This window comes from Macrosteles quadrilineatus, unplaced genomic scaffold (assembly GCF_028750875.1).
Source record: "Macrosteles quadrilineatus isolate MER2022 unplaced genomic scaffold, UCM_ALF_1.0 Scaffold_7__1_contigs__length_78375512, whole genome shotgun sequence".
NCBI classification, from domain to species: Eukaryota; Metazoa; Arthropoda; class Insecta; order Hemiptera; family Cicadellidae; genus Macrosteles; species Macrosteles quadrilineatus.
The window spans coordinates 18510766-18530226 of NW_026542600.1; the positions used below are offsets into that span (position 1 = coordinate 18510766).

The 19461-nt window shown below is 34.6% G+C and overlaps 2 protein-coding genes across 3 annotated transcripts in view; both read right to left on the bottom strand.

Annotated features, from left to right (window-relative positions):
• LOC128998768 (serine/threonine-protein kinase SRPK-like) overlaps positions 1-19461 on the bottom strand; it is a 133172-nt gene that overhangs the window by 41238 nt on the left and 72473 nt on the right. The gene's annotated exons all lie outside the window — the stretch shown is intronic.
• LOC128998841 (tetanolysin-like) lies at positions 5267-6736 on the bottom strand. Its single transcript, XM_054425198.1, has one exon. It carries the CDS (start codon positions 6734-6736, stop codon positions 5267-5269), a length of 1470 nt encoding a protein of 489 aa, XP_054281173.1.

Below are 19461 nucleotides of genomic sequence, written 5' to 3' on the forward strand. Positions count from 1 at the left end.
TGCATGATATAATTATCTAATGTTATGTGCTTAATCTGTACCATTAATATTAGTGAGTAAAGTGGTGTATGGATTTCATAACCATTATTTTACTAGAGACCGTTGTATTTAACCACAACGGGCACTGTTGCTAGTATCTACAATAAAGTTCAATAACAAACACGTGATGAACATCAGCTGATCCGTCAAAACAGCATTGTTGCGGGTAGAGAATATAATGTCCTGCTCTCTGGTTGCGACTTTGCGACTATAGTCATTGGGATCGTAAAACGTCGCAACAATGCGAATAGGGAACGTACAAGGAAATTATTTAGAACAGAAACGGTGTGGGTAAAAAACATAAAAGAATTACGTTTTGTATAAAATCTAATGCATAATAATTATGTGTTTTTGACGTTCATTTTGTAATTGCATTGAAATAATAATACAAACATGTTCATTTTCGGGTTATTTGTTTGTATTTAATGTTGTGAATCTATTTGACTGTTGTGAATGATTTTTGTTTGAATAAGTGTCCTTTCTATTTTATAATCCGTGGGATTGTCAAAGAACACACCCATTCCATATCATTGAAAACTACAACTTCCCTGGTTTGATCCTCAAGCCATTTACTTCAGTATGAGTGTAATCTTTGGCAGTTATAATCTCTATGGTCTTAAACAGTCGTAATCATCAATTGCTTAGTAAAACACGTCACCAATGCTAAATGGTATTCATAAAAATGTCCTTTTCTTTTATACTGTATTTAGTAAGTTGCTACTTACTGTAGATGATTTGTTATAAGCATATGGCGTATACAATTTATTTATTTACATTTCCAAAACTGTCTTTGCTACTTGGCTACCCATAAAACTAATGGTCCAGTAATAGTAGTTTTCGATCGCGTAAAAATAGTGGCACGAGCTTTGGCGAGGGCCTTTAACACCTTTACGAGTGTCGTTAACACTATTTACGCGAGTTGCGTACACTACAAGTTACATACGACTGGTTTTTAATTACTAATAATCACTACTCGAAACTTCTAAGAGAGGTTATGTTTTCGTTTATAACCTCTCATTGGCACTCACATTGATGCATGCAACTCATTGTACCAATCACTAATTGCACCACTCAACAATTAAATTGTTAAACAGCTATTACAATTTTACTTCTTCACCCTCAATCCTTGAACCTTATTGGTCCGTTACCCGTGTTGTCAAGTAAAACTATGCTGTTATGTGAAACTTTTAATTCTAAGAATATAACTGAAAAGGTTAATGTAAAAAAAACTGTCGTAGGTAAACCACAGAGAAGTAATTACGTTTTTCCCCATAGATGCTGTGGAAGAGTTTTAAAAATGTTTGCAAACTTTTGTTCAAACAGTGGACAGCGATTTTCATTACTGACATTCAAGGGTTGTGAATGTATGAGAGAAGGATCCATAGACACATTTTGACAGCCGTAGAATTCCTGTTGCTATTGCAGTAGAGTCCCGCAAACTCGGCGTAATGTAGACTGGAAGGATGCTGAGTTTGTGAAATGCCGGGTTATCAGAAACAAGGGTTTAAAATAATAAAAATACAATTTTGTAAGCTTTTTAACCACCTTTTTTATTTATATTTATATTACAAGTCAGTATTAAGTCATCAGATATAGTACAACAAATCCTTGGTATGAGTTGCGAATGATTTGATTGAGCTGGCTTGAGTCCATTTTTAACACGGACTCAAAAAATCACTAATTTTCTGAGCCAGGTGATGACCGAGTTATCCAGACTGCCGGGTTATCGAGAGCCGAGTTTGCGGGACTCTACTGTACAATACTATTATATTTTATTTAAACTTAATTATGCTCGATATATTTTTTCATATAGTTATTTATGTCATCATTTGTTCTTGTAACTCCATTTGGATCATATTTTCACCGCATCTTCTGTTATTTATTTATTTATTATTTTTATTTAATCAAATGATTTTATGTCTGGTCACAACAACAGTCCATGCACAGGCTCGCTGCCCATGTCGGGCTATTCCCTAAAAATAGGTACGCTTTGTTAAACATAGATGTAATACAAAGATTAATTTAATTTATTCTTTTAAATATGTTTTTTCTCTCCTTTTAATATTTGTGTACAATTTGTGTAAATACTTTGTTGGAATCAATACAGAATTCATCCATTCATTCATTCCCACCAGTGGAAGCTGGAGAGTGAGGGAATCGGGGAAATCCAATGAATAATCCTAGTTGAAAATATAGTCCTCATCCTGGTTGGACGCATAAGAGTATCGGTCGGTCCACACAGTTTACAATTTTGTGTGGGGAAATCAACATTAAAATTTAAAGTTTCAAAAAATGACTCATGATAGTGAAACGAAAGTCTTTCGTTTAACTTCCAAAAGTGAACATCCTCAAACAGACCCTCGAAGAAAGTTCAGAGCTATGCAATCAAGAACTTTTCAGGTTATCGCCTATAAGCGTCAGTCCATTCATTAGACTAAAGGCTCCGAGTTGTATATATGCTTACTAAGTTTCCGCTTTTCCCTGTGAGAATCAACACTTTGATAATCGTTTTTCTCGTCAATCGCTTCAAAGAGACCATATAAAATATGATTCCTGTTATGTTTACACTTTTCTACATGACTTGACGATAAGATTTTTATTGAAATATGCCAAAATCGAATGGTTTATTCGTATGAAAATCTTCATTACCTACAATCTGTTGCCTTTTGTGACCGATAGAATTCGTGACCTGCACTCCCGCAACACCAATTCCACACACTATGTCGCATCCAATGTGATGAATTAGCAAGACAATGTTCAGGAAGACACTAATAATTTGTTAGTATATTAAGAACAGTTATACATTTTTAAATCGTCAAACAAGAAACCTAATACTAAAATATGAAATTATTGTTTGTAATGAGACTAAATTTTCCGACGACACCTCCAGAGTATCGCTCCTCCACTGGCTAAAAAACTGCAATATGGTACCTGTTCATGATAATGCATCGTGGCACGTTTAAATCTAAATATCCACAGATTTTATTTAAAAAAATAACCTGTTTTTGGTTTAAAAGAAAAGTATAGTTTGTAATACAGTACTGCAGTCATATACTCGATTTATGGTTTAGTTCTGAGCAAAAAAGTTCTCTGAGTAGACGAACCGCTCGGTAGCACAGTAGTTCTCTTCTTCTCCTTCATATCTGAAGACGGCTGGTTCGATCCCGACCAAGATGCCATTCGTCAACAAGACCAGTGTTTGGATTTCCTCATAAAAACACGTAAAATGCCAATGGCTTGGATAAATACACACACAAAAATTTAAAAAATCTGTATATAACAGTAGTATACTGTCCAAAATCCATCTTGATATAACTCCCTCTAGTTATAAAGGAAAACACAATTCCTCCTTTATCACTAGAACTGATCAACTCACTGATAATATTGCAGATGCTCATGCCAACACAGGCTTGTTGTGATACCAGCAGAACCATTAGGATAGAAAGCTATTTTGTTTCTATTAATATATTCTGTCATCCCGCTTGGATTAAGATAACTTTGTTATCTTTATATTAATCGGCTTAGTTACAAAATAACAGGTTATAAATAACTTTTAACTGCAGACTATTAGACTAAGCGAATTTCCGTTTGCCTGATTGAATTGACACTAAAATGTATCCTTAAAAATATCACATTTATTCCCTTTTTAAATGTAATTAGTTTATCCAGTACTATGGTTTGCTGCAACAGGGAGGGTAAAAAGTTATTAATTTTGAAAATTAACTTCTAATTATCATTGAATTGCTATACCTCATCTCCCATCATCAATCATGTCACGTATATTATGCGTTTATAAGCCAATCGTCAACCTCTTACGTAGAGGCACGACTCTCGGCTTTTCAAATAATGTTATGCCATGTTATAACACTTGTAAGATGAGAGAATAGACAAGTAATAATCCTTATAAGCGCGAGCAACGCAAAGATCGCTGCGAGTGTCAAAACGTAAAACGGTTTATTTGTGGCACTACTACAGTATTATACCAGAATACAGTGAATTGGTGTTAAATAAATAACTTATTTGATTTGTTTGGCTTAGTTTAAATTTGTTTTTTGTAATTAATACAATTTAAATTACCGTTTATATTACACGACATTAAAAGCTGGTGTTGCTTATGTTTTGGTGCTACCTAGCGGTGAATAGACGAACTATTGAGAACGACGATTTAAGAGCTATCTAAATCTAGTGGTGATTAGACGAACTGTGGCGAACGACGATGTAAGAGCTGTCCAGCGGTGACTGGATGAACTGTTCCTAACAGGGATGTAAGTGCTAACATTGTGGATATTTATAGGCATACACTGTGTTTGCGATACTCCCTGGTGTGGATTAACATTCACACTAGTGAGTACTACGACTATCCACAGTACTATCCTGATAATTAGACCAGTTTGTAATAACTACTTTGTATTGTCACCATGTCATTGAGAAATATTAAAGTAAAGTAAGTATTAAAGTATCTAGTGGTAAATAGACGAACTGTTGAGAACGGCATGTAATGTCTTCAAGACTGGATGAACCTAATTTGTTTACAAATCCAAGAGAAATAACTTCTTCGCCATTATTTCATTTTTACCGGTTACAGTTTGATTTTTTTATGTCCCACCTTCACATTCCAGGACACTAGTTTTATCCTGAAATTGTTTGACATATTACCACTTCGCGCTCTTCCACTGGACCAACTCGCTCCCCAGGTATCAAGTTTAGTAATACACATTTCAGTGAATTTCCCATATTACCGTTGGTCTCATAGTAAGACTTGGACCTGAGGCCGTTTTAGTTTTTTTATTTTGATGTCATATATATATATATAACAGTACATGTATAACAGTATATGTATAACAGTAGTGTGTGTGTGTGTGTGTGTGTGGGGGGGGGGGGGTGTGTCCGTTTGCACGCTTAATGGCTAAACATAACATGGGTAATCATTGATAATAAAATTCCGTTAACAATAATTTGTTATACAGTTGTAGGCTACTCTTACCTCGTTTAACAGGAAAAGGATTATAAACGAACAAAACCCTATTTAAAACTGCTATATTTATTTCTTATAAAATGTTAAAACATACAAGTCACGGTACAAAAGCTACACATTTACAATAACAGTGAAAAAAGACAATATGTATTTACATCAAAGTTTTGACTCAATTCGCTCAAAGGATATTATTGTTGTAGTATTTAATTGCATTTCTTTCTTCCTATTCAGTCGTTGATTCGAATTCGAGTCTTAGACGGGAGGAGAGATGGAGTTTTCGGAGAAGAGGGTCGTTCCCCAGACAGTGAATGTTCTCTTGTCGATCAGTGGGATTCCACTTCTGTCGATGACTGTTCGCCACCACTCCCAAGCTAGTCCTGTGGCTACCTTAGCAATCACATGGATGTCCTCTGCATTTCCGGGCAGTTCGATCTCCCGGTCGAAGGGAGCAGTCAAGTCGTGCCAGTTCTTCTCCCAGCTGACCTCCTTGGAAATCTTAGCTCCATTCTTGTCGTAGTTGATCTCCTTCCACGTGACAGCCCACTGCATCACGAACCATCCCTTGTGGACGATCTTAATTATTCCCTTAGTGTGGATGGTCCTAGTCGTCTCGATGTAGTCTGTGGCCATCTGCACAACTGCTCTGGAGTTGTCCTTGATGAAGTTGGCAGAGTACGAGATGGGGTATCCCAAGTTGTCCTTGGAGAACTTACTGTATTTCACCAGAATGTCGTTGACTTCCTTGAAGGTCTGGGCTTGGATCAGTTGGACTTGCTCGGTGCTTCCTCCGACCACGAAAACGGTCATGCTGAGGTTCTTCAGCTTCTTCTTGATTTCGGTTTCGACTTCACCCTTGATGTCGAAATTGGTCACTTTAGTCGCCAGGGTGGCCTTGGCCTCGTTGTCGGTGGAGGATGTCTCTATCTTGACGTAGATGGTTCTGCCGTAGGATACGCTGTCCACCATCACTGGAGGGTTGTTGGCGTTTGTCTTCTGCATAAGCTCCGCGGCGGTCACCGATGAGGCGAACAGGTCGGAGGGTTTCTTGGTCGGTTCAACGCTGACTGTGTAGAATACTTGTTTGAACTTGTGGATCATGATGAGTTTTTCTTGGTTCTGCATAGCACTGAAATCGATGCTGGTCTCGATCTGAGTGTTCTTGAACTCCAACCCGAACTTGACTCTCAGGTATTCCTGGCTGTATGCGAAGGTGAAGTCGTTCTGGAAGTTGGCTACGACGTTTTGGTTGGGGTGCTTCTCGAAGAAGGTTTTTAGAGTCCTTTCCTTAGCGGATTGATACTCAGCGAATGACGGCTGGACGGTGAAGCTTCCTTCGGAGGTCAGTCCAGGCAGATTGACGGTGTAGGTGAGAGGAGCGCGGTCCACTGCTAGGATGTCGGGAGAGTTGTCGATGAGTTTCTGGTTAGCCAACAGCAAAGCTCCTGGGTAGCTCCTGTGTTCATTAGAAGTGACGACTCCAATGTCGGCCTTGCCGTTCTGAGCGGTCTTCTTCTCTCTAGTGATGACGATGAAGCTCTTGTCGGGACTCAGCTTGCCTTCTCTCTCTACCGGGACACTCGTCTTGCTGTCTCCCCTGTAGGCGAGGACCTGGTCGGCGGAGTAGCTCATGCCGTAGATGTAACTGTCGATGTCACTGTTGGCTCTGGCACCGACCACACAGAGGGCCGCTACGCCCACGAACATGAGTGACAATCGAGCCATCTTGATCGTCGGTAGAACCTGATGACAAAGAAGAACATGATCTATATCATGGTATGTGTTGTACCATAGATTAAGTAATATCCATGGTGTTTATTTATTCTATGGTTGTACGATCATTGTCCATCACATGCTTCTAAACATATTCCACACGCTACACACTTCAATTAGTTAAATATATTTTCATAAATACTGTTATATGTGTGGCTCATTTATCTATACACAGTCACAGGAAGTCAAGTTTTAGAAGCAGGGGCCAAATATTAATTACGGCTCTTACTATCGTTTGTTTCACTGTGGTCTCAACTTAGTCTTGGACTTAAAACACGATCATCAAAACCTAGTATTTCCTTGGTGCAAAATATACTACAGTATTGTCTTGTGGATGGTTATTTTTTCAGACGTATACATTAATACTGCATAAAACCCCCTTTTAAGTAAATACACAAACACCTTGTAAATAGCGTCGATCAGCTGTTTCATTTAATAAATTAAATAATTTAAAAATTTGGAAACATGTAAAGGCATATCCCTTTGAAAATTGGCCTGTGGGACAGAGCCATAGGAAATTCGTTTATACCAATACTTTTCGGTAAGTCTATACACTATTACTATTAGCTTAATTTTGGTGACATGCCTATTTTTTTACTTGGTAAAATGCCTTAAACCATTACCACGAATTTACCTGTCTCACTGTAATAATATAGGCGCTGAATTTGAACGGATGGTGTTTTTGGCCTCGGGGGACCTAAAAAAAAAAACAGCTAAATCGGTCCCGGATCTAGGTCTTACCATGAGACCTGCAGTAATAGCTTATTCCCTATGGGAAATTGACTATTAGGGTCATAAATTAAAAAGTTACCTTTGAAAAATACACTAAATGTGTGGTTTTGGTTTGAAACCTGGCTACATCGGTATTTGGACATGATCAATAATTTCAAAACATTAGTATACAAGTAGCAACTTAAAATATGCCAATAATAGGTTTTTTACATACCTCAGTCAAATAGTCCAAAATATTGCTCAACAGCTTACATGTTTCGTTGCGAAGACGTGTATTCGTACCGTATTAATGTTTTCTGTGTTCGTGTCCGTGTTTTAAATGTGTTTTTGACGAGTTGTAAGCTTTGAAAATGTTGTCTTCACAACGAAACATGTAAGATGTTGAGCAATATTTTTGGACTATTTGACTGAGGAATGTAAAAAACCTATTATTGTCTTAACAATATAGTCCAGGGGCCGAAAACATGAATTTTGAATAAAATATGCATTACCGTTTCACTTTGTTCTACTGTATAGTAAAATATTCTAAGCGCAGTTTTGGTTCAAATTTCTAGTTAATCATCAGTCACCTGATTGATCAGAATTGGTGTGTATTTTGCTGAAACGCAAATTAGACTATAACCGTGTCCGTAATAACTTTTAACAACTGTAGCATTTAGTGATAAAATCAAAAACAAAATAAACTGTGTAAGAAATCTGACACATACTTTCTACCATTAGCTTACCAAACACCCTTATCATGAACAATCGGTGGGAGTAACCTTTGGTATTTTATGGGTAAAATCGCTCACACACTCGCACTCGTACCAACCCAAAACAGGCATAATAATTTTCCTGCATTTGCATGGGCTACAGACCAGTTCCTCTGTACAGAATAATAGTTAGGGCAAATTGACACTATCTAATAAAAGCCTCCTGGCCTATTAAGGCTAAATATACAAAATGACATTGTTTGTAAAGATTGTTTGAAAAAATCGCTGTCAATACTGTATAAAATTGCTTATCAGGTTCATAAGACACTTTTCTCACGAATTGCACATATTTTTTGTATTTTGTCTCCATTTATTACTGTGCCCAAGAACCTAAGTCTTACTTCAGTAGTATCTAACCGTAATAAAACATTATTTAAATACGATAGGTAGTTTTCAAAAAAACAATCGATAACAGGTTGATCTTTGAACCACATTTTACTAAATATTAGGCCTACATTACTTGCTCATGAAAGAACATTGGTTTTAAAGTACCATTCCTGTGGTCATAAATATTGTTATTTCATTCTTATAACAAAATTTTTTTTTCATGTTTGTTGCCATTCGAAGCGAGCAAAGTTATTCGAAAATTTATTATTATAAATTAATTAATTGTTAGAAATCAGCTGTTTTGTGAACTGCAACTGATTCAAAATTCAAGTAAATCACCTGTTTGTATGACAAAATATAGTCACAAGAATACTACTGTACTTATTCCTAAAGAAAATGTATACAACAAAATGAGGATTTTATTTGACTCATTTCTAGATTTATTTTGTTGGTTGGCTCAACAACAAGAAGTGAACGATAATATTAGAGAATCATATTAAAATCTTCAAGAAAAATATTACAGGTAAAAATCATTAAGTAATTATTTAACCTAGGGTTGAAACCTATGATTAAGTAATTGTTTATACGCGGTAGGCTACATTAAAAAAAACATTTATAAGCATAGTGATTTAGTTATTATTTTTAATTGATTAGTTTAAGTTACTAAAGACATAAAGATAATAAAACAATAAAGTTAGGTCTTCAATTGTCAAGCTTATTATTTTTTAATATTTTCACCACTGTGTTTATAATCCTTTACATCCTTAAATTGAATGTTTTATATACATAATGACACAAATTATTATGAATACCCAAGCAATATGTTTATAAAAAAACTCAATTACACACAACGAAAACTCAAGGATTTGAATTGGTTAGATTGCTTTAAAAATTATGCTTGTATAAAATATTTGGTGGTGAATAAACAATTTTGAATTTTTCCAAATGGCCGCTTACCTGAGAAGTGAAGAGACCCCACGACGAGGGGTAGGCGAGGGTGGGTATTTAAGCGATGTTCTAATCGCTTTTAGATAATAGCGGTGATGGTAAACCAATTAGGCTTATTTGCCGGTTTGGCAAACAGGAAAACTGGCAAGAAAATCAAAGATACTCAAAGCAATAGACTAGTAAACCACAGACATGGTGAGTAGACATGCTACTCGGATGCATAGATAGTTTCTAAAAAGTTTTTTTACAATAGGTTATCCGGAATTTAGTTATCATAGGAAGCGTCCACAAACTAAATAGTTTTGTTTTGTGGCAGTACTAGTTAGGTAGTTTATCTTTCTACGGAAAGTAAATAAAAATACGTTTAACACTTTAAACATATATTTACACTTATTGTGTTATCTCACAGACGGTATTAAAAAAAATGGTAATCGATTTCGATTGGACAATGGGCACTTCAATCATCATCAGACCTAATAGGTGAATGTGTATGTACTATGTAGCTGTTACCCGCGGGCTTCACCCCGTTTGACTTTGTAAGTATTAATAACGATTGATTACCGTACCAAAACACCCACGATACTTTTTTATAAAATTTTGGAAAACAAAATAGCTAAGTCAATAGTCAAGTTGATGAATTATGCAATTAAAAATAAAATTACCCTATTCGCACAGTACCACGACAATTTGGTATTTGACCGTTGGCATTGTGTATCACAGCTTTTTGTTGCTACTTTGTTCAAATTAGCTGTTATCATAAATTCAAACAAAAAGTTAATAGTGCTGGGTAAACCTTGTAACTTTAATGCTATTGAACATGATAGAACCTACTTGTTAAATTGAACCAGCTTATAAGATTCGTTAATTCCTTTTAAATATGAAAAATCGTAAGGTTAATATGGGAAACTCCAGAGCCACTGGGGCGGAGCCCAAAAGTCATATCAGAATAAAAACGACTTAGTTTTACTATTGAATGCCTAAGGAATCAGTGTACCAAATTTCAGTCTTCTGTCTAAATGAGAATTTAGTGATGAGTGAGGCAGTCGGTCAGTGTCAGTGACGGCTTTGCACGTTATAGGTATAGATGTATGTTGTAGGCTAAATCTCGATCTGAGCTTAAATTACAAAAAAATGATTATTTTATGAAATCTTTCATGACAAGTTTATTTGGCATGTACAATTTCCTGTTACATGACATCAAGTTTAAAAAGATTAGATGATTAATAGCTGAAAATCGCAATTTTTGGTATTATACAGAGGAAAAATAAGGCGCATCCTGACATGTTGGCATTATTTTGCCTGGCCTGTACAACTAAAAACATAGCTATTAATTATCTAGTCTCTTTATCCGTTATATAGTTTAATATGAAAATGTTGATGCCAAAAAAATGTTGTTTTGCCATTTTTCATAAAATAAATCATATGTTTGTAATTTAAGTCCCAAGAATTAACATGGTCCCCATTTTGAAATGTCAAATCGCATCTAGTAATTTTTTATCGAAGGTCTCTTGTACTTTTAAAAGATAAGATTTCGACTACACTTTGAGCCCTTTGAACAGGAGTATCTATTGATGTTTATTAGCATTAGCCTTATAACTTTAATTCTCTAGCATCAAAATGGTTCGTAAATTAATTTTTAAAGTACTGAATTCCGATGAACTCATTTTCCTTTTTATATATTGTCTGCTATATTTTGTGTATACAACGGATTATGTGTTGTTATCTTTCTCAAGCATGTTGTGGGAACTTTTTCTTTCGCATACACCATTTCTCATAATCTTTCTTTCGTATTACCATAGATAAAACATACTACCTTAGTAGATTTCCCATCCTTATGGAACAGCTGAAGCCAATTTTACTGTTAGTTCTGTCCGGTGTACTGTAGAGTCGTGTTTTGTTTACAATTCGATTCTTGCTATTTCAGTAATTTAAAACCTCGTTTAACCAAATAAAACTATCTAATCATAAACAATGACTTGTCTACTAGATATATAACCAAACAGTGAGACACATATCATTAGAAACTAACCCTAAAATAATAGAAACAAATAAACAAAACACGAAATCTACAGTACACCGGAAAGAACTAACAATAAAATTGGCTTCAGCTGTTCCATAAGAATGGGAAATCTACTAAGGAGTACGTTTTGTCCATGGTATAAAATAATAAAACTCATAAATATTTATCATTTAATAACACTGTTATTATAATTTAATAGCTCTGTTATTATCATTTAATAGCAGAAATGGCATGGATCAGGATCACAAACATAAACAAATAATTTCACTGGTCTGAAAGTAATAATGATATTATTAATATTTAAATGAAACTGTCAATTATCTGTCACAGCTTAGTTTAGCAATTCGGGCTAGTGACGTAATTTGTTTATGTTTTTTAATCCAAGTTTCTGTTCAAATTTTCGCCATAAAACCTCTTAATTTTGTTAAAGATGGCTGTTTTCGAACAAAAACACTTTTAAAATTTGTCACTGACTACTCTTATTTCTAAAATAAAATGTATTTATGCCTAGTTGTTAGAAGTGATTCTTATTTTTCGCCACACTACCACAGAAAACGTACTACTATGTACGTTTTCTGTGCACACTACACAGTAAGCAGCTGGTATCTGAACTCTAGCCTCAGACAAGAAAGTCGCTTGTAAAAAGGAAGTGGAATATCAGCTGGAGCTACCACACTCTTGCCCAGCACTTTTTGGGGAACTTTTTCGAAAAGGTGAAATGTGAGTTTCCTAATAGGTCCAACGAAGCAACATAATAAATGCTGGAAAGGTGTTGAAATAGTGTATATAAAACAGTGATGTCATTGTATTTATATGCGTGTTTTGCCGTTTTGCTCATCATGTATATTTTGTTGGTACAGTAGTGGGGCAAAAAGTATCGCTCCATGGAACCAGTACAAAATGTCGAATATTTACATTTTCTATGTGTGCATTCCTCAATCATTGTTTTACTTATTTCTCACGCAGGTGATCGATAGTAACCATATAAGATTAGGATACCTATTTGTTAATTTATTATATAATAACGCCATCAATTATCGAAACTATGCTAAAATGCTGTAGTCATTGATTTTAAGTTCACAAGGCGCAGGTAAAGAAGATAAAACTACACCTTCAAACACACTCTTAATCCAATGAGATAGGCTACATAGTTTGATCATGGTCTAAGTAAAAATTAGCATTTTAAATTAAATTTAAACGTTAATAGTTTTTAGGTCAAGATACTAAATGTTGTATAAATAATGTTGCTAATATCAAAATAAGTAAGATTTAATGTAGTCTCGAATTATTCAAGTTCACGCACCCAAATCTACAAGAAGACGATAACGGACCAACAATAACTACAACAACAATAACAATAACAGCAAGAATAACTAACTACATGTTCTTTCATAAACTGCATAGTTAATTCATAATCGAGTGTAAAATTTAAGGGAATGTTAATTTTTTAACTAGGCATTTTCTAAAGTTTAGAATCGTAGAAAACAATTATTATCCTTTGGATAAAGATATAACCATCAGTCGTATTTCGTTTTGTTATTGTTATGGTAAACATTTAGTTCTAGGCTACTGTTAGTGGAAACCCTAGTCTAGAGACCACCAACAGTAAATAAAGTAAACATATCATTATAGCAGGATGTAGGTTACATAAGCAGTGTACAATAAATATTGGATTTCCTCAACCGAGGACGGCATCAGAATCCAGATCCTGAATCTTCGTGAAAACCCTTTTAGCGAATTTTCCGATAGGGAATAAACTATTGCCGTAGGTTTCATGGTACCTAAACCCGGGACTGCTTTACTCTTTAGTTTTCATGTCCCGAGAGGCCAAAAAACCAAGTTTATACAGGGTTGGGCAAAAGTATGGACACCCCTTATTAACTTTTTAATAGGTTACACAAGGAAACCCAAACTCTGCACATTTCTATACCGCATACAAATGTACTTTTTGTTATCCCATTTTCGTTCAAACCCCGAAATGGGTTCTTTGGAGGTAGCTAAAAACTTTTAAACACCAAACCCCATCAAGTGACACCACATTTTAAAGATTATCGGTTTAAAAGAATCTCACAAAAAATAAGAGGTCTCTATCTCAACTCATTACAGAATGGCTGATGTTTTTATTTTCAATCACCTTGACAGACCCCATGTAAAAATATACAACAATACGTTGATTGACGTTTTTATGAGTTATACCAGGAAAACCAAACTCAGTATTGCCTTAAACCTTTGGTCACTATGACAATTTCATCATACCATACTTTTTTCCCAACCCTGTATATCGTAAGAAAGTGGGAAATAGTTTCGTAATAGTTTTCTCACAAAGATTACATTCATTGACAGAAAATCCAGAGAAAAATAGTAGAAAATAGTCATCTAATGTGTTGTGGTGTCCATTAATTTGTTTTGTTTCGTCCTTGTCTAGTATGGTCTAGTTGACGTTTAATCCTTAGGTATTGATTTCGCCGACGTCAAAGATTAATAGGCTACAGGCTGCAATGAATAAACACAATCGTAGTTTATTGAATGCCTTTTTAATGTACATATTTCGTAGTTTTTGGAAATTACTCAGCATATTATAGTTTATCTCCTTAAAAATATTAATTTACTTTTAATACTGCTTCGTTTTCAACTAACACTAATTACCAAACGATATTCTTATGATCCACATATACAAATGAAAATAGATAAATCCTGATCGTACGACGAGGCCCTGAATGTAACCGAAATACATACAAATGTAAATATTTAAAATTAACTTATACATTGATATAGTTTTTTAAAATTTAGTATAAATTCCAAATAGGGACTAGTAACACAACCTGTTGGTAGTTAGTGAACTCTTATCGTTATCAGCTCATTGTCGCGGACATCAGCATCAAGTACTGTAACTCACTCCAGTGCCGCTAGTTTTCACTGTGTTAAAATACATCAGATTAACATTGTGAATATAACATTTATGCCATTGTAATTTTTACTATGCCAACGTTTATATCGTAGGATGATTAAAACAAGTCGGTTCCTACGTTAAAAAAATGACTGAATATATAACATGTTAACTTTTTCCAATGGAAAGTTTTTCTGTAATTATGATCGGTTCTCGCACAGTTTTTAGGCACTATAGTTATGAAATACGACAAGTTTATTCGATTCATCTTCATACGATGCGGTCTGCGAACGTCGGTCATCTGGTCCTTCCCTCCCTGGGCGTAGAATCGCCGAGTGTAGAATTTTGTAAGGCGCGGTTCTTAACAGAACTTACGCTCCTTAAAGTGATCATTTTTTATTAGGCTATAGACTTGGCATCTCTGTGTGCATATCGGTCTTTACACTGCACTACTACAACTATAAAATATCACCGCCGCAGCAAACCTGCAGACTAAGCGAATTTCTATTTACCTCCCCTTAAAATTGTCAGGTTTATTTTCTTTTTAAATAACAATAATTTAATGAGCACTTAGGTTTGCTGCTACAGGTAAGGTAGGTGTGTTTTTTTCCAAATTTAAATCTTGATAGCTTATGAAATAAAAAATTCCAAATTGCATTACAATATGTCCATAAACAAGCAAACTTCAACAGTATATTTATTCTCCATAAAAGTAGCATGGGAAATTTTAATTTACACTTTTTTAGTTTTCTCCATAACCGTTAGGCACACAACAACGCTTCGTGGAACAATGTTTTTTAGTTTTAAGTCTCAAAATGGGAAAAGATTATTTTACCCCATAAATCTCCCCATAAACCCTTGTTCCCATAGTCCGATTATACCGGTCTACGATATATTTTATTTTACGATTTATTTTAGAATGTCTGTTGTTTATTAAAAGAAATTTACATACCATAACTACAAATAAAAATCTTCATAACTATTTCACTAGAACCTGTAAACTCACTTAGAATTTCCCAGTGTAATTTAAAAATTACTCTGAATTGTTTTGTTGAAATGGGAAAAAACTACCCTCTCATTAAACATGTTAAGAATTTAACTGTTTTAAGAGGAACGTTAAGCACCTTTTGATTAGTATTAGTCCATATGCCATAAATGAGTTTTTCCTTAATTGACCATGTATAACTAAAAATATCTGTGATTATCTGTGGACTGTTTTATAGTTATATTTATTATAACTAGTTGACACTGCTATGCATTGTAAAATGTTCTGTCAATAAAGATTTGATCTGATCTCGTTCGAATAAACGCAGTTTTACATGTTTGAACAAAATTCAATCAAAATCGGATCATTTTTGCTCGAGTTGTCGCGCTAACGGACAAACACACACATGCACTTATATAATGTATATGAATTTGAACGGATGGTGTTTTTGAACTCTGGGGACATCAATACGACAAAGTTAAATCGGTCCCGGATCCAGGTCTTATCATGAGACCTACGGTAATACACCAGCTGATCTAAAAAATACGCAAAAATAAAAACATTTTCCAGAACATTTAGTTTTTATTTTAATTCGACTTATAATATTCGAAATTTCTTTAAAGATTGTTTACTCAATATGTAAAAGTACTCATGTAAGTAATAAATTTATAAGTAAAAATTAATCTATTATGAATTCAATTATTATAAGCCCATTTTCGATGTTCTGCATAACTTAACCTCTGAGGTGAACAAACTAGTCGAGTTAGTGAGGTTTCAATGTAGCGTATTCCCTAATGGGAAATTCGCTTATACAGTTAAGGTTATTTAGTAATACAGTAATTTTCTTTGTTTGTACCTTTTTTAACCTTTTCAGTTTGTTTACAAAACAAATCATATCATAATTATTTCAAAACATGAAAATACAACACAAAACCATATTAAAAAAAACTAGTAACAACGCTTAAATGGATGCTAAGCAATTACAATATTGTTTTATCTATAACTGAGTTCGTCTCTGACTGACCTCCGGTCAATAGCATTAAGTTTTATAGCCCAGGGGCCAAATAGTAAAATCGTTCTGATCTCCAACCGAACCGGATTTAAAGGTAGATTTGTGTCGAAATGAATAATTTGCTCTTAAGGCTACGAGGACAAAAGTCAATTTATGAAACTTTTTATAGAAGACTCTAAAATATACTCCGGCTTGTGCTACAGTTGGGCTATTTAGTTCTTAATTGTTAAGTAGTTTGTAGACGTAACTCTACAATTGAAAACTCGTTGGAAAAGCAGCTTAAACATGCTGTTGTGTGTTGGCTACAGTCTATTGAGTTGCAATGATTCTAGTGACGTGAGTACTGCTTTTTTTGCTGGGCCTTGTCAAAGTCAGGGGTGTTTGTGTCAGGAAGAATGTTTCTATCGGGGTTTGCTGAGGCAATCTACTAGGAAACCACTCAGCTAATCTGTTTGGTAGTGGCGTTTGTTGGCATCCGAAACAAACGTTATAATGTTAATTCAGGGAACTTATGATAATTGACTATTACATATACATTGATATAATAAACACATAAATGAGGGGGATTTGCATTTACATCATTACCTTAGCAGGTTTGCTGCCAAGGTGTTTCATAAACATAAATATTGATCAAGCAGAACCAGGGTCAAAGGGGTCAAATAGTTGGTTATCCATCTAACCATCTGTTTTTATGAATATTTTGAAAAACATTCCTATTAAATTTGGGTTGTCTCCAAGAAGCTTTCTGATTATCCTACTTATCTATCAGATAAGTTAAAGGAATTCATGATAACCATAGCATTAAGATATTGCCAACAATCGATATGATATATTGTAATAAATAACAAAATTATTATTTATTACGTTTATGACCTAAAATTTAACAAAACCTTACGTTAACAAATGCTATTAGTATAGGGGTTTGTTTACTTTCGGTACAAAAACGTCATAAGTTTTTGATTATTATCCATACCGGTATTTTCCTAGTATTCGTGGGCAAGCATTTGTAATTTTTATGTCTATAAAGCTGATTTTTAAACATTAATTACACGAAGTTTTTTTTACCATAATATTAATAAACAACGTTATTAGCATTTGTTTCATTCATGCAATTTCCTTGATTTCATTTTAAAGTACTGTACAAATAAAAAATGTGAAAACCCCTGTTTTCAATGTATTTCTTATGGAACACATAATATATTTACAGACGAGTAGACCTACATTTATTCAAACGAGGCTGCGAACCAGCATGATCCGACTATGGGAACGGAATGTTTAGGCATTAATTTTGTTTACCTCCCAACACTTAAAATACCGAGATTCTAGTTGAGGGGATTTGAAGACGATGAACTGGATTGCAACGGGATATTTCACTCAGTTAACAGATACAAGCTAACCCAATAAACTATAAAATCGTGCTAACCGTCACGTATCTATGCATTGAGCAGAGTGATTGAAGCTCTTATACTGCACTCCTGTTTTTTCACTAACCAAGTGACTATCCGTACGTCAAAATGGCGTCACAACCTGTTCCCGTTCCAATATTACAAACAAATGCAAAGGGTGCAAAGAATACTCACATTTAATTTCGGTGAAGGGAGGTCCCTTTAAATTTTACAATATTTTGAAGCATTAAAATAAGTTATAAAAAACTATTCATCAAAAAGTATAGGCCTAAAAGTAACTGGATTAGAAACGTGATGTCACGTTAATTTGGAACAGACGTGCGAATAGCCTCTGCCTTTAACAAATACTCCTTTTGAACAGCTGAAGTTATCAGCACGAAATTGAGCATAGTCATTGTAGCCAAATATGGAAAGGTAAAATTCGTAAATGGTTCAAAACGGAATACAGGGGTTTCCCTATGCGAATTTAACCTTTTAGAAATTTAACATGGGACCTATGAGTTTATTCGTTGCCGTGATGACAAGCTAGATAACAACAAAAAGGTAGAGCAGTATCATAGGGTTATCAGCAAATCAATAATCTAAACCAGCACATTACACATACTACATACAGAACGAAAGGGAAGAACAATCGGATTAATACAGTTGAGTACAAACTGGTATAAATAAGTACTGCATTGATAACCATTTAGGCGTATATGCACCATTAACTTTAGAGTCTGCAAATAGGCATTCCAATTCAGTGAACCAAATGCCATTGACTTTGGCTGTTGCAATGATACATTTCATTTATGTGAACCAAGGCAGCATTGACTTTAGATACTGCAAGTAGACCTCGCGTTTACGTATACCGGATACACCATTGCCTTTGGATACTGCAAATAGACATCCCATTAATGTAAACCAAATAATGGACCATTGAGTTTAGGTACTACAAGTAGACATCCATATGTAAAAATTAGACCATATATGTAAACCAAATAATGGACCATTGAGTTGCGATTGCCTTGTTCCGTATTACAAAAAAATGAATGTGATTATGTAAGAAATTAAGTTAGATTTTCATTCCCTTAATAATAATATTGATAGGATGGGGTATATTTCTTTTAAATATACAGTAACTTATATTATTTATCTATTTAACCTTAATGTAATAGTAACTTTTTTAGTGTATTTATTTCTACGAATAGGAATAGCAAGCTGTTTACTTTTTATACGTGTTACAAATATTCGATAGTTTAAATTATTCGATTCGATCGATAGTCACATTACTAAATGGAACCACTGCTTGAAGGCAAGCGCAAGCACGCGGGAATACTGTTTAGGTAGGTTGTGTGTGTGGTACACATTCATTCAACATAAGTTATAAGCCAATCATCGACCTCAGGTCGACTCTCGGCTTCTCAAATAATGGTGATTAACCTAAATTACCAATTGTGTCGTAACTATTCAAAGCCACAAACTACACCCAACCCAGAAAGGTAATGAAAATCACGGCGAGAACCATCTGATGTGCAGTTGGAATTCTTCTTACCAAGATGTAATTAAGGAAAACATTTATCAAATAAAAGTGATTCTATATTTCTTAGTTATAATTATGAAGTTAAT

What these genes read in the sequence shown, in the direction of transcription:
- LOC128998841 (XM_054425198.1), bottom strand. Translation starts at nt 6,736, where the DNA reads ATGGCTCGATTGTCACTCATGTTCGTGGGCGTAGCGGCCCTCTGTGTG.